General features: G+C 37.9%; 2 protein-coding genes and 1 pseudogene across 3 annotated transcripts; 1 reads left to right on the plus strand and 2 right to left on the minus strand.

The window, feature by feature from the left end:
* Positions 1–84: 84 nt before the first annotated feature.
* On the plus strand, positions 85–3,517 carry LOC131303825 (uncharacterized). Of its 2 annotated transcripts, none has more exons than XM_058330855.1 (3): positions 85–239; positions 1,540–1,782; positions 3,262–3,517. In XM_058330855.1, the coding sequence occupies exons 1-3, from the start codon at positions 222–224 to the stop codon at positions 3,307–3,309; spliced, it is 309 nt and encodes a 102-aa protein (XP_058186838.1). In that variant the 5' UTR covers positions 85–221; the 3' UTR covers positions 3,310–3,517. The 2 variants fall into 2 exon arrangements, with proteins under 2 accessions (XP_058186838.1, XP_058186837.1); XM_058330854.1 differs by lacking the exon at positions 85–239 and adding an exon at positions 628–916.
* A 486-nt stretch (positions 3,518–4,003) lies between these two features.
* Positions 4,004–7,022, minus strand: LOC131304662 (developmentally-regulated G-protein 3-like; annotated as a pseudogene).
* Positions 7,023–8,440: 1,418 nt separating this feature from the next.
* LOC131303824 (nuclear transcription factor Y subunit B-1-like) lies at positions 8,441–9,299 on the minus strand. Its single transcript, XM_058330853.1, has one exon. It carries the CDS (start codon positions 9,086–9,088, stop codon positions 8,609–8,611), a length of 480 nt encoding a protein of 159 aa, XP_058186836.1. The 5' UTR covers positions 9,089–9,299; the 3' UTR covers positions 8,441–8,608.
* Between the last annotated feature and the right edge of the window lie 5,381 nt (positions 9,300–14,680).

Genomic DNA, 14,680 nt, shown 5'->3' on the forward strand with positions numbered 1-14,680 from the left:
CTCGCAAAAAATGTGGAATGAACAATCGTGTTAGGACATTATGTGACGGTGCAAATAAATTTTCGTTATGTCGCCCCAGGCTCATAAAGTAGCTTGTATACACAAAAAACTGCGCACCTTCCGAAAACACTGCTTCCACCCCCTCCTCTCTCTCTCTCTCTCTCTTCATATATCTATCTGCTCATATATATGAACGCCTAATCCTCCTTGCAAAGAATCGCATGGAAGACCCAAAGGAGGTAAGTGAAACTCTCTTTCTCTCTCTCTCTGCCTTTTCACTATGAGATTTGTATATACTCTGTTCTGGTTTCACTAGCTATCAGATTCAAACTCTCTGTTCTCTCAGATCAAAATGAAATAAAAACCTTCCGTTCTCTTACATTTTTTCCGGGCATCATAAAAAGAGGACTTCAGTTTAGTTAAAGATAAGCATATCTGGGCAAGCAACAGATGCATACATAAGTGTTGTGTATTAAATGTTGATATATTCGAGTAATTTGTTCAATTTTACTCATCTTTTACGTTCTGATTGTTGATGCATGTCCTATCAAAGAGCTTGGGTATGCGATTTTATTTTATTTTTTGTTTCGATTTAGCTCTTTGAAAAAAGCTAAAATTGATTCATGGAAAAAGAATGGCATGCCTAGAGGTAGAAGGGTTAATTTTTTAATTTTTTTTCCCCACAGAGGTAAGGGTTAGTTTGAGATTAGTCAATATTTTGGGCTTGAAAAATCTGCTCTTATGGACGGAAAATTCAAATAAGACAGAAGAAAAATCTGGCAGTGACAGAATTTTGAAGGAATTGTCCTCAGATGAAAATGTCAGAAAATGACCTGTCAAATTTCGTTGACTAACGATAAAGATGGAAAATATCAAGAATGTACTCAACATTCGTGTGAAGATACATAAACAAAAGGTTGGTGTGTGTGTGTGTGTACATATTTGTACATATTTGTACACATAATGATCCTGGCTCAATGTGATTTGTTTTTTTTAAAAGTTTTTTTTTTTTTTGACAAGTCTCAATTTGATTTGTTTCTTTCAATGTGGCACGTATTCTTATTTTGATAGTAACTTTTTGTATGAATTCCTTAGGTTTACTTTGTAAACAAACACTTGAGGCTCTCAGCACCGGCCCTCCGTTAGGCCCCAACTCAGGCCTATGAGGCGGCCGCCGTAGGCTCTCTAAAAAAAGTATAGAAATTAGGGCTCCAACTATTTTTAATACCCAACTTATGAGCTCAGGAAGAAAAAATAGTATGGTCAGCACATAAGTCCAGAGGAAAAATTAAGGCCTCTTCTTCGAAATTTGTCTTAGGCCTCCGAAATGTCGGGGCCGGCCCTGTTTGGATCTTGACTTCGAGGGGATTTGTAAACGTTAAAAATAAACGTGACAGAATTTTCTCCACAAATCCAAGCAGTGTTTACCTTTCTTTTTTCCCTTTCACAAAATATATGCACAATTCAATATATTTTTCTGTATTGAGAATTTGAAAAATTGTTACTTAAGGGTATAGTTTTTTCTTCTTTATTGTGCAGAAGAACAAGCCATGGCTATCAGTGCCCCAATTTGGGGACTGGGAACAACATGGAGAAATGCCAGACTACTCCATGGACTTCACAAAAATTAGAGAAATGAGGAAACAACACAAGAGGGATGCGTCCAGAGCAAGTCTTGGCAATGAAGAAGAGCTCACCTCCTCAACTGCCTCTGCCGCCACCAAAACCACCGTCCACCACAGTGATCATCGCCATTACCACCAGAACAACCACTCTCCAACTGTAAGATTCCATTGCTTGCTTTGTTAAAAGAACTAGCTTTTGTCTGATTGATACAATTGGTGTTCCATCCCAAAATTGTATTACCACAATAAAAACAGGTTTACAAGTGGGTAGAAAGTTGTTCATTATTAGCAGAGATTTAATCAGTCTTGCTTGTTTGAATCGTATATGTTGCAAATTAAGAAGAGAATAAGAAAATTCTGATGTTTAGATTCTCCGTAAAAAATAGAGGTTGATGGTCAAATTCGGGAAGAGTCTTATTGAAATGCACGTATAGAGAAAGATGGACGGTTAGAAGTCTGATTGTTAATCTCTTAGTTAAGCAGATTTTTCCGCGAATAATCTGTACATTGAGAGTGAGTTAGTCCAGTGAATAGTTCAAATCAAGAAACTAGCAGTTTTTTGTAATAAGTTTGTGTGCTAAGCCATAGCAGTATTTTTGTTTCAGCGTATATTATGTTTGGTTCTCTTGGTTGGTGGTGTTGGTAATGGTTGGTAATGAGAAACAAAAAGACTTGTCGTTATTTTGGTCCTTGTTAATGTGAACCCCTCACATGGGATCTAACTGTTCCGAACACATCTGTATCTACGTGTTCCATACAGTAATGGCTGATTTGACACTCCATAATATTAATAATGGGTCGAGTCCCTTGTTCCAATTCCCACAATCCTTTAGACCTATTATGGGAATTGGGAATATAGAACTATGGGCCCATGAATAAATACTGGAAGTCGGTTGTTAGAACTTTATGAAGAACATTGATTATAGTGGGATGCATGAGGTAGGATGGCGGTGACAATTGCTTGTACCAATCGTGTTTTTTTTTTTTTTTATAACTCAGTGTCCCGGCCAGCTTTTGCACACCTCGACGGGAAACCAATCCCACCGCCCATTTAAGGCCAATTAAAGGCAGGGCAAAACTCTATATGAAATGAACTCGAAGGAGTTGATAGCAAATAAGAAATTTCGAATCTGAGATCTTAGGAGGGAACAAATTCCTAAGTCTGTCTCAGGCCTTGACCACTAGGTATCTAGTCAGCTCTCCACCGACCGCAGCGGAACCCTTTCTACTTTGAGCAAGGATTTTTGCACTCTGAGCTCACAGCCAAGAAACTCTTGTAGCTAACTCGAAGAGCTACTAGACGTTTGCCCGTTAGCCAATTATTTTCAAGTTCGGGACTAATCGAGGTGCTCATGAGTGGGCCAGGACACCCGGTTACTACTTACTAGTAATTTGAAAGTGTTTTTACAAAAAAGTGGTGTGAGACTATCATTTTCTTATGACACATGAAAGTCCCATTTGGTTCTTTGTGAAGATTTTTTGTTTTTGAGTATGATAAGAATGCATTGGTTAGACATGTCAACGAGCAAACGTTTTGCTCAAGAACGATATCAAGTTAGTTTTCTATATATGTTATGGTAAACTCATGTTGAGTTTTGCCTGGATGTTTTAATGATTTTTTCCCTTTCTCTCACAGCCGAGGAGGAGCATTTTCAGCTACTTCAACTGCTTTGCAAAAGCATGACCTTCCTGGATCAATTTCATTCATTTTCAAAAAAATTCATGTAATGATATTATACACTTGTTTTTAGTTTTAGGAACGATGATGTGTTTGCGAATCCTACGAGGGCATGTCGATTCTTGTGAGAAAGGAAATTAAATCGGTGGAACAGTTAGCCGTAGTTAACTGGAAATTTGAATGGGGTAAACAAAAAACTAGCAGGACTTTGCCATATCGTTTACCATGCATGTTTACGTACTGTTTAGATGACTTACCAAACTGTGCAAATAAATCAGAATTTCTGCAGACACGACCAAAGGGAGGACCATACACCATAGCAACAGTCAATTAGGGTCAATTACAGCTCTAAGTCTAAAGGCAAAAGGGAATTGAAGGAAATCTCCGAAGAAGAATAACCAAGGCAAAAGTTGCACAAATCACCCTCTTTTTTCGCTCCGGAAAGAAGTTCATAGATAGTAATAGTGAAAGTACAGTAATACAATGTATTTACTAACAGTGAACAGCATTTTCCTTGTCGGCGCAGCAATATAACAACGTATTCCTGACAGAACAGAGATTTCCTTTCCCTTGTATCGCTTCGTGTTTTTGCATTTCCCAACTACCAGTTTAGAATGAAACACCACCAGTAAGTAGTAACACCATACCACCAAAAAGCAATCATGTAAGACCTTCCAAGTTTCAAGGAGATCAAAAAACGTTATGCGAATCCGAAAGTTGAAAGCAAAGAGAAGCCAAAGGTTACTAGAGTTCAAAGTTCTTCAAACCAAGATCTAAATCTAGTTTCAACTCATGTATTGTGACATAAAATTATCTTAAAAACAAGCTAGGGAATATATGAACGATTACAAAATAGGCTTTAGTACAAAATGGCTTAGCCGCACATCAAGCTGTACTTAGATCAAACTAACAGAACTCTAACAAAAACAAGACATGAGCCAAAGCTTAGTGACTCAAGTAAGCTTTACTTACTGCCGCCTATTCCTATCACCAAAAAGGGCACTACCAACTGATGTAAAACTGCAGAATACTGTCATCACACCTTTTTGATGATTAGCTCGACATCTTCATCTTCAAGTTCATGCTTCTGTTGTTTTGAGGTGCCAAACACGAATGTTAATAAACAAATACAATATGCCGGAAGAAATAAGAGCAACCAAGTAAGCATGGGCTAAGCATGCACTCTTTACCTTGCCAACTCTCTGGGGCTTGTGTTTCGCACTTGAACCCCAAACCAGCGCGCTGCAACAATGCACCAATTAATAAAGTTAGGTTTTAGAAAGGGAATAGGGTGAATGCCCAGGAAGTGTGCAAAACCCCGAGATGAATATCCAGCTAAAATACAGCACTCGTATTTGTGGCCATTACTGCATGTGCAGTAACTGAATCACATCCACAGGATCCACTTCACAAGTTTTATAACTGGCTTCATAAAAGATGGAAGGTTATTACAGAAGATAGTGCCACCTCTCGGTCTTCATGAAGCAAAGATAATTCTATTTTTTGTTCTCGTTTCTGTATGGATGTTGCTTTCACAAAGCCAATTTTTACATTTTCAACAAAAAATAAAGTCCAATTTCTTTATCTTCCTTTCGGAAATATAGCATCCATATATACTTCATGCACAAATTGTCTTTAATGGATGTTACAGTTTGAAGTTCAAGGAAAGTCGGGTAAATTATAGTTTTAGAGGACTCACTACTTAAATTGTTTGAGCATATCCTTGTGAATTCACTCGCAGCGACTGTCTTCTTCTTGGATGACAGGATTACAGGGTCTTTGTAATCCGGATTCATACCCTTGGGCTTTGTGTATATGCGAGTTAAAGCAAGATATTCCCATATCTTGTCAAGCAGACCATCAAGGTTCCATTCCAGGTGAGCACTGCAGCAAGTCATTCCACTATGGAAATAAATACATATCCAAATAATAATGTAGCTGGTAGAAACAAGGATTTTTTAACCAAGATATAATGCTCAGAAACAGCACTAGAAGTATGGCAAAGCACCACTCTGATATCAACTGTCAAATATTCATTAAATGAAATGTCCCAATTATCAGAACATGATGCAAGTGAAGCAAAAATACAGAAAAATATGTCCTAGGGCATCATGAGTTAGACTGCGGTTTACCAATTTCCTCATACAGAAATGCTCTAACACAATTTCAACAGTATACAACATCCTTTTCTTCTTCTATTTCTTTTTTCATACATACTGCATCACAATTGTTTTTAGTCTTGGAAGTATCTCTACAGCTCTACTTAACAAATGTAGCTAGTTTGAAAAAATTTATGCAGCATTCAGTTTGACTATTTAGCTGAATGTTACTGAAATAGATTTTTGAGAGAGAGAGAGAGAGAATATGCCGTTTTGCAATCACCTGCGAGTTTGAACTAGCAGTCTTTGCAGTTAGTTTCATTATAGTGAAAATTTTCAAAAGCATGCCTTACAGAAACAAAAACTGGAAGAGAGATGGAAATCATGGAATAAGCAGACCAGATTTTTTTGCAAAAACAATTTCAGAATTCAGGTTTCTGGTATAACAGGAAAATGAAACAAAAAAAAAATAAAATTAAAGGTATATATTTACATTTGTAATCATTTGTAACATCATCTGATGGTCTTTCTCTGCAAAAAGGAAATCATCTAACTGAAGACAACATTCAAAAGATGGTGTTTTACTGCATAGACACCACCTCAATTCTCAAATATTTACTTACAGACTCCAATTTATATTCATGTTTTCCAATTCAAACCGAACACTCAAGAAACAGTAGTCTATGGAAGGGACGAAGGGGTTACCTTACTGGATAGTAACGAGGAAGTTTATCCAAAATCTCGAGCTCTTCCAATGTAATCTGATCAATTTTGTTTACTGCAAAGGCATATAGATCCTACTACCCTCGATAACATCAATGAGGTCATCAGCAGTTGCATCACACCTAAGATTGACATCAGCATTGTGTATTCTGTATTCACTACATATTGCCTTCACCGTTTCAAGATCCAGATGTGTGTTGGCAACTGTTGAGGTGAAATTAATTCCACCCTTCTCTATCTTCCTGAAGGAAAGATTTGGTGGTTCCTTGTTTAACCTGGATGAAGATAGAAAAAATGATCAAAACCAGAGCAAATAGGAGCAAAAATGTAGCTGTAGCCTGTAGGTAGTAAGTACAATGTCTACAGCTCTTACGCGCTGAAGTAGCTCGGGAAGTATACAATTTTACGTAACTAGATTAAACCACCCCATACAACATTTTACAGAACAGCAAGTATGGAAAGTCTCTGAAGTAGTAGAAAAGGGGAGAAGAAAGAGGGGAGTTGGGGTTTTATCATTTGGCATATTGTGATAAATTTACTAATAGGAACACAACCAAAATTCAAATAGAAAGATACTTCTGATCCAAAATATATACTACATTTTTGCCTCTATATGAAGGGTCCAGAATTCCTGATAACGCGTTTAGTGACGAAAAACTAGATTTTGGCCATAAACTGCTAAGTATTAAAGGAATGCCACTCAGACATTAATCTCAAAGTTTGTGATTCATTTCGGCACAACTAACAATCAGTGAACAACATATACTTGCACTTCATACTCAGTAATAAAACAGCAGCCCTGAAAATGCGATGCAAACATACGACAGAACAAGTGAAGGAATTAGAAGCAGTAGAGAAGGAGGGGAAACAAGGGGGGAAGAATCGAACAATATCCATTAGATAAAGAAATAAGGGAAGCAGAAACTGCATAAACAGAGAATCATCCTCTATACACAGTAATTACAGGACTTTGTTTACTTAAGAAGACATTAGTTCCTCATAAACTCATGAGGAACTTTATCCATACCACGGGCAACAATACCCATGCTCACATTCATGTGGGGTCCCACACACACTGAGATGTAGTGTTTGTGGGTCCCAACATGAATGTGTGTGTAAAAAAGTGTGTGTGAGTGTGAGCTTTCTCGTTATAGTAAATCAATCAGAAACTTGAGCAGGTCTGGAAACCTTTCAAGTGTTGGAACATGGGATTCATTCCAAAGGGATTAGACGACTGTTAGCTGAATTGCTGTCTGTATTCTGTTATTCAACTGCTTCAGGATATCTAATTTCTGTATCAATAAATAGAACTGAATAAAATTAGCGCCTCAGCCAATCTTTTCTGACGCAAAGGAAATTTTGCTAATCTTTTGGCCTTTTTGTTTTCTGTATTTTGTTGTGCAGTCTCCATTTATAAACATGTATTACAGGAAGGCACATATAGTTTTTTGACTTGATGCTGAGGACTGAATTGTCATAGCAAGACGGTGCATTGAATGCTTGAGGAGATGCTTAATTTGTTCATTTTGGCAGCCACAAAAAACCTGGCTAAGGGTAAAAGATTTGGTTCCTTTGTGCTGGCCATTTGTTGGCTTGTCATCTTAAATGTAAGCTTGTAGTTATATCATGTTGGAGGAAAACGGACAAAGAGAGATACAATAATGAGGTGCTTTGTATACCATCGGATGTAGTTCATGAATACACTGCTGAGGTTACGATTTTGGAAACTGTTTACTCCAGTTTTAGTTTGGTTTAGTATTCCTCAGTGATTTGTATTGCACTGCCGTTGTTTTGAACTTCTCCTGCTGCCCAGCAGAAAGAGGGATCCCAGAAAGAGGACTCTTAGGTTTGTAATTCAGTCGTTCTGGGAGATCGAATCCCCCATTATTTTGAATGGAAATTAACTTTTTATTTGGTTGTGTATATGGTGAAATAAATTGGGGATAAAAATTGGCGAATTATAGCACTTTTTTGTGGGTGATCATACAATCTTTGAGAAGCTTAAAAGCTTTGATAAGTTACAGTAAGACTTTTGGATCCTTTTTCCTTTTTTGTTTCTCGGTGGAGAGTAAATTAAAACCACTAACTGTAAAGTTATTCGAGGGCATTAGTCAACCCTCGTGAATGTGAGTGTCCATATCCAAACATTTGTAATGGGGTTGGGTCATGCTCCCGGAGCATTGAATAATTCACCGTGTATTCACATCTAATGCAATTTTACTTCATGTTATTGTGATTTTTCTTGCACTGTGATTTTTCTTGCACTCTACTGGGCAGTTTTATATTGATATCGACAACGGTTATTGCTAATGAAGTTAAGAAAATCAAAAAACTTATATATAACGGGACTATGTAAGGGTGAAAAGTTAGGAGAGAAGAAACAAACTATAGAGATTAACACTTTATATGTTTACTAAAATCTACCACTTAACAGTTGACCCCATGGTGATGAGTTGGCCTGGCTTAGCCCTCTTAGCTTTTTCCTATCCAAGAGGGAAATTTGCCATAGTAAAACCACCATTCACCCAATTTTCCCCATATCCAATAACTTCATGGTTGATGATAGTATCATTAATGTCACGAAGGGGCTGCTCTTCTTGTGTACTCATATTGGGGTTCTTGAGATGATCTCCCTCAGTCTCTCTGTACTTGCTGAGGTAAACCATCAAAGGTCCCACATAGTTTTCAAACCCCAGGGTTCTCATAGCCCATAGAAGATCATCGCCGTTGATCGTCTTCCTCTTCTCTCTCTGGCACTTATCGGATGCTTCACCCGTTATGAAGCTTATGAACTCAGAAACGCATGTCTGGACCGTTTCTTTTGCTTCTTTGGATATCTTTGCATTAGTGGGGAGGGACTTTTTCATGATCCGACTCACGTTGGCAATGGGGAGGAATTGGTCTAGCTCTTTGTCCCTTGAAGGACTTCCAATGGGGCTTGTTAGAATTTTTTCCGCTGCCATGGGGAAAGGAGTTGAAATGGAAAGAGAGGAAAAGAAAAGGGGAGAGGAGAAATGAAATGTGTTGGAGAGGTGTTTGTGGAATCTAATGAGAGAGGGGTTGGGTTTTTAAGCTTTGTGAAAGAGGAGAAAAAGGAAAGAGTAGAAAAGGTGGAAGGGCGGTTTGATGTGGACACAAAAGGAAAGAAAGAAAATATCCCTTGGTAATGGGAAACCATTGGCAAAGGATGGTGTGGGAAAAGTGTGGAATCTGGAGGGGGCTAGAAAGAGTAGTACTCCTAATTTGGAGCTGTGAAGAAAAATAAGCGAAGAAATGATGTGGCGTCATGGTGATTCATTAAGTTTGTATGGAACTTAAATACTCGGTGACGTGCGTAATGTGAGTCTTGTGAGAGGTGGAGAGTTTACTTTTTAGCAATTAGTTTGAAAATCAAAGTACAACAATACACTATATTTTGTACGTGCGCAGTATGCATCCTTTTGATTATATAGGTACTTATAATATTTAGACGTGGAACTTCAATCTTGAATTCATAGCACCTACGTATTTCTGTGCAAATATCTTGAATTTTGATAGAGAAAATTATAGTTACCCCCCTCTAACTATGCCTCGCGTACACTTACCCCCTATAACTTTTTTTTTTGGCACTTAACCCCCTCAAACTAACGGAAATTCAAACGGTCATAACTTTTTCGTCCAAAGTCGAAAATATGCAAATTATATATCGATTTCGAGATCTTGAAGTCAACTTTCTAATGACACCAAAATCACATCACGATTCAAAGCACACAGAAAGTTATGATCAAAAGAGTAAGGGTTGGTAGACGGAAAGACCGTTTTGATCATAACTTTATGTGTGCTTTGAATCGTGATGTGATTTTGGTGTCATTAGAAAGCTGACTTCAAGACCTCGAAATCGATATATAATTTGCATATTTTTGATTTTGGATGAAGAAGTTATGACCGTTTGAAGTTATGACCGTTTGAATTTCCGTTAGTTTGAGGGGGTTAAGTGCCAAAAAAAAAGTTAGAGGGGAGTAAGTGTACGCGAGGCATAGTTAGAGGAGGGTAACTATAATTTGCCCATTTTGATATATCAATTCCCATTTCAAATATCTTGAATTTCTTTCTTTGCAAATATCTTGAATCATTTTTTACCCCACACACACACACACATATATATATATGAATGTAGGGCAATTCAGAAGAGGAGTGTGTATTATAGCAATTTCCATTTCAAAAACTGAAGTGCCTTGTCGTCCAAATAAAATAAGAATCCAAATAAAATAAGAACTAAAACAAACAGATTAATAAACAAACTTGGTAGATATTATTTATGCGTTTCTCCTCTAATGACTCATATTAGAACCAAATAAATATATTTTATCAATTGATACGGTCAGAAGCTAGGGTAAAAAGAGAAAGGTGGATGCTTGTAGGTCAAACCAAGAATCAGGTTTAAACAAATCTTGGACGAATATGTGTTAGATCGTGATCTGTTGTCAATTTTATATTTTTGATTTGTTGGTCTTCCCTTATTATTTTCTCATGCCTTGGGTGGCTGCTGTGCTGGTGGAGGAAAATGAATTGTATAATCTTCAAGCTTTCCAACAAGAAATTTGATAGGTTTTATTCTAAAAATTTGGCACAAAAATACTATCTTGATTTGCGTGATTATTTTCACACTCCCTTAATCTCGCACTCTTTTTCTGGTCTTTTATATATTTAGGTGGAATTACCATGTTATTCTTGCTCACTTGTACCAATACGAAAAGACATTGTAGTACATTCTCATAAATTATGATAGAAATAGGATTGCAAATAGTAAAAATGAAAGTGTGAAATTCGATTACTCTTGTTTTAGGATTTTTTTTGCCTTTTTTAATCTCTCTTAGGAATTGATTTTATTATAATCTCTAGTATTTTTCTTAGGTAAGCTACCTACCTGTATTCGAATTGCTATATGGTTTGCTGGCAGATATTAATTAATAGCGTCCTAACATTAATTACTATTGCAATTTAGTCAGGTCTAGTGTGTAAACACTAACATGGCCAATTAGTTACAATGATTTTTTCATGTACTTCAGGTTGTTCGGGCCGACTCACGCACACTAAAAATCACTAGAACTCTTACTGCAAATATGCTAGATCACGTAAGATTACCAAAAAATAATGCTATAGAACGGAACCAAGCCAAATTTGCTACTTTATAAATTATGATAGTATGAAATTGTAGTAGGTTAGGTCCGGCAATAACTTTCCACTTCTCTTAATTGTAGTAGGTTAGGCAATTGTCTCCATCACCACACATTCATTTAAGGGCCTTGAAGTATCACGTGACAATGTTTAAGAGCATTTATTCGACGTTAGGTACTTATGTCCCAACAAAACCTGCCCACCTCAAAGTTTGGGACTACCCAAAATGTATTGGTTCGGTAGAATGGGATGGGCCTGGATTGTGTTGTACCCAAAACTTGACTGATTCATTATTCAATATAGACACCAGTCAATATACGAAATTCTTAAAGAAAAACACGAAAGTCATTAACCCAAGGGATTGACTAAATTGCGCGTGAAAAAAAGCAACTCTTGTCAACAACTAAGGTATCAGGTTCAATTCTCATTGTCAATAATTTTTGAGGTCACTTTATTCCCATACGTAAGCATGTGAAACGGCTGTGGAGAAGCTGTAGGGATTAGTTCGAAATGTGCGCAAGCTGGCCCGAGACACCTTGCATTACCCAAAAAAAAAAAAAAGCAACTATAGAACTTGCTCATTGAGAGATCGTCAGATCGCATATTCGAATTTCCCGAATGCGAAACAGTATTCCAAATCACTTTTGAGGTTTGTTCAGACATTAACTTTAGGATCTTGAAATCAATCTAGGTGTGCGCAAACTCAACATTTGGTTATAAAAACTAATAGAAACACGAAATTCATTTCTTACCAGAGGGAATATAAAGTAGACCTGCGCGTAATCCAGAGAAAAAGCGTCGTCCGCAGGAACAGTACAATCTCGCAACCAATCGGAATCCTCAGATATCCCAACACTCTCATCTCCTCTTGCCACGCGTCCTCCCCCATCACCACCCCTTTCTCTTCACTCTGAAATTTTTGTTTGTGTTCACGTGCCTCATATATATGAACATGATGAGATTTGATTTTAGATGCATATGTATTCTGCAGACGTGAATGCTAGTGTTCATGCATGTGCAAATTTGGATGCAGATGGGATGGGATCCTCTTTGTCCAATTTATTAACTTTCTGCTTTTGAAGTTGCAAACTATCATGAAATGGTAGTCAACGGTCTTAGAAATGGAGTGATAATTCTAAAATCTTGGTGATTTCTTTAGGCCTATGTTGCAGGATCTCCATTCTCCAACTTACAGAAATGTTCTTGCCTTAATGAACACATAACATATGAGATACATCTTAAGTCTTACAAGCGTAGGTATATCTGTCCAGACCTACCAGGTGTCGGATGCATGGCGGCCACCTAGCAGGCCCTACCTCGGACAACCAAGAACATAATCCATGAGTCTCAGAAACACGTCTATGAACACTGTGAGCGCCACTATTTGTATCATGGAGTGATCACCAGTGTGAGAGGATGCTACTTATCCTCACAAGAGTGGCCGGTCACCTTGCTACATATGTGGGGCTACACACCCATGTAAGATATAAAGAGAAGAACTCCAGAGCATCTCTCTCTCTCTCTCTCTCTCTCTCTCTCTCTCTCTCCACCTTTGGTTTTGTGGTTAACTAGCTTCTACCATCCCTACATTCAGCAAAAAGAAAGAAGAAACTGATGTGATGATATTGCCAATGGTGAATCATGATCCTCTCACTAAGTGCTGGCTTTCTGTTTATTCACCATGTCTTTTGGTGCCCTTGAGAGACAACATGTCCAGAGTTATTGTTAGCACACAAACTCCTGTTAAGAGTTATTGTTAGCACACAAACTCCTGTTAATCCCATGTGGATGATGGATCTGCCCTTTCAGTTCCATTGCATGCGCACCGTATGGTAAGTATTTGGTTGGATGAATCTCGTGGAAGATCACCTTCCTTACTTTAACAAGTTGCTAATCTGAGTTTTTTACTAGTCATTTTTGTATCTCTGTCTTTTCTCCAATTTGGGAAAGCATTCTTTGATGAAACTGGACCGGTGGTTTCAGTTGCCTACTTGCTTGGCCTTCCTATATTGGGATATTCTTTGGATATTGGAAAAGAGCAAGTTAATCTCATTGATGAAAAGCTGGAAAAGCTTATATACAGTGGACAGCTTGATGCAAAGGAATTAGACAGGTACGAAAGCTGTAGTTTTCCACAACAGCATATTTCTGCTTCTACTTCGTGTCTTTATCCCCAAACAATCTCTCTTTTATCCTTTTTCCTTTCTCCTCAGTTGTATCAGCTTTTAGTTTAAAGTGATAGTGCTGCATCTGCATGCTATGATGTCGATGTATTAAGTTGAAGCCATTCCCATTGTTGCTTGTCTCTACGCTTCTCCCCTAAGAACCCATGTCCACAGGATAGGGCAAGGTAGGGTATGGGAAATGTATCCAGCGGCCGTACCAAATTAGACATTTGGATACTCTAAATCTCAATGATATTTGAAAAAAAAGAAGTCACATTGATTATATTATAATGACTAATCTCACATGGATGAGAGATAGATATCCCATTTTGTTGAGGGACGATGTCACCGCTATTTCTTTTTCTCAGGTTGGCAGTTGTAGCTATGGCTGGACTGGCAGCTGAAGGTCTTCAGTACGATAAAGTGGTCGGCCAATCTGCCGATCTTTTCACTCTTCAGGTTTGTTACATTAAAATTTCCCCAAAGCCAAATCTTTCTATCGAACTTCGTAGACGTCTGATCTTTTACTCATTTCCTTCTATCTTCGCAGAGACTCGTGAACACGAGCAAGCCGCAGATTAGCAAAGAACAGCAGCAAAATCTTACCAGATGGGCTGTGAGTATTGCATTTGAACCTGGTCTTAGAATACTGAGTTTCAATGACAATTATGTCGAAAACTGATTTTGTCACTCATTGCCAGTTTTCGTGTAGTCTCAGTAGGATATGTTACTCTCTTCTTTGCTTTCGTTTTTCCCCTTTAATGTAAAAGGTATGCCGCCCTTGTCCTGGTTTGATGTGTTGTTTCCAATGAAAATTCATTTACCCAAAAACAAGATTAGGAAAAGAGAGAGTGTCAGGTAAATTTGATCGATCATATCAAGGAATGTTTGTATCTGTGGAATGCTGATGGCTCTGGGGAATTAATGCAGGTTCTGTTTGCGGCTTCCCTCCTAAAGAATAACGAGGTAATTCACGAGACCCTAATGTCAGCAATGGCGAGGAACGCAACTGTGTAAGGGTGCATCGACGCAATTGAGAAGGCTGCATAACTGATTAAAACATCTGTGGAGCTCTAAAAGAGTGTATTGGACAGTAACATTCTTTCTTTAATTTTGGCCTGTGAATACCATCGTTACACTTTCCGCCATTATTTATGCACACCAGAAACAAACAAGAATCACTGTGAATGAACCTCGTGCAAATACAGATTTTTTCAGTTAACCTAGAGAAAA

Source organism: Rhododendron vialii, chromosome 10a, assembly GCF_030253575.1.
Source record: "Rhododendron vialii isolate Sample 1 chromosome 10a, ASM3025357v1".
In the NCBI taxonomy this organism is placed as follows: domain Eukaryota; kingdom Viridiplantae; phylum Streptophyta; class Magnoliopsida; order Ericales; family Ericaceae; genus Rhododendron; species Rhododendron vialii.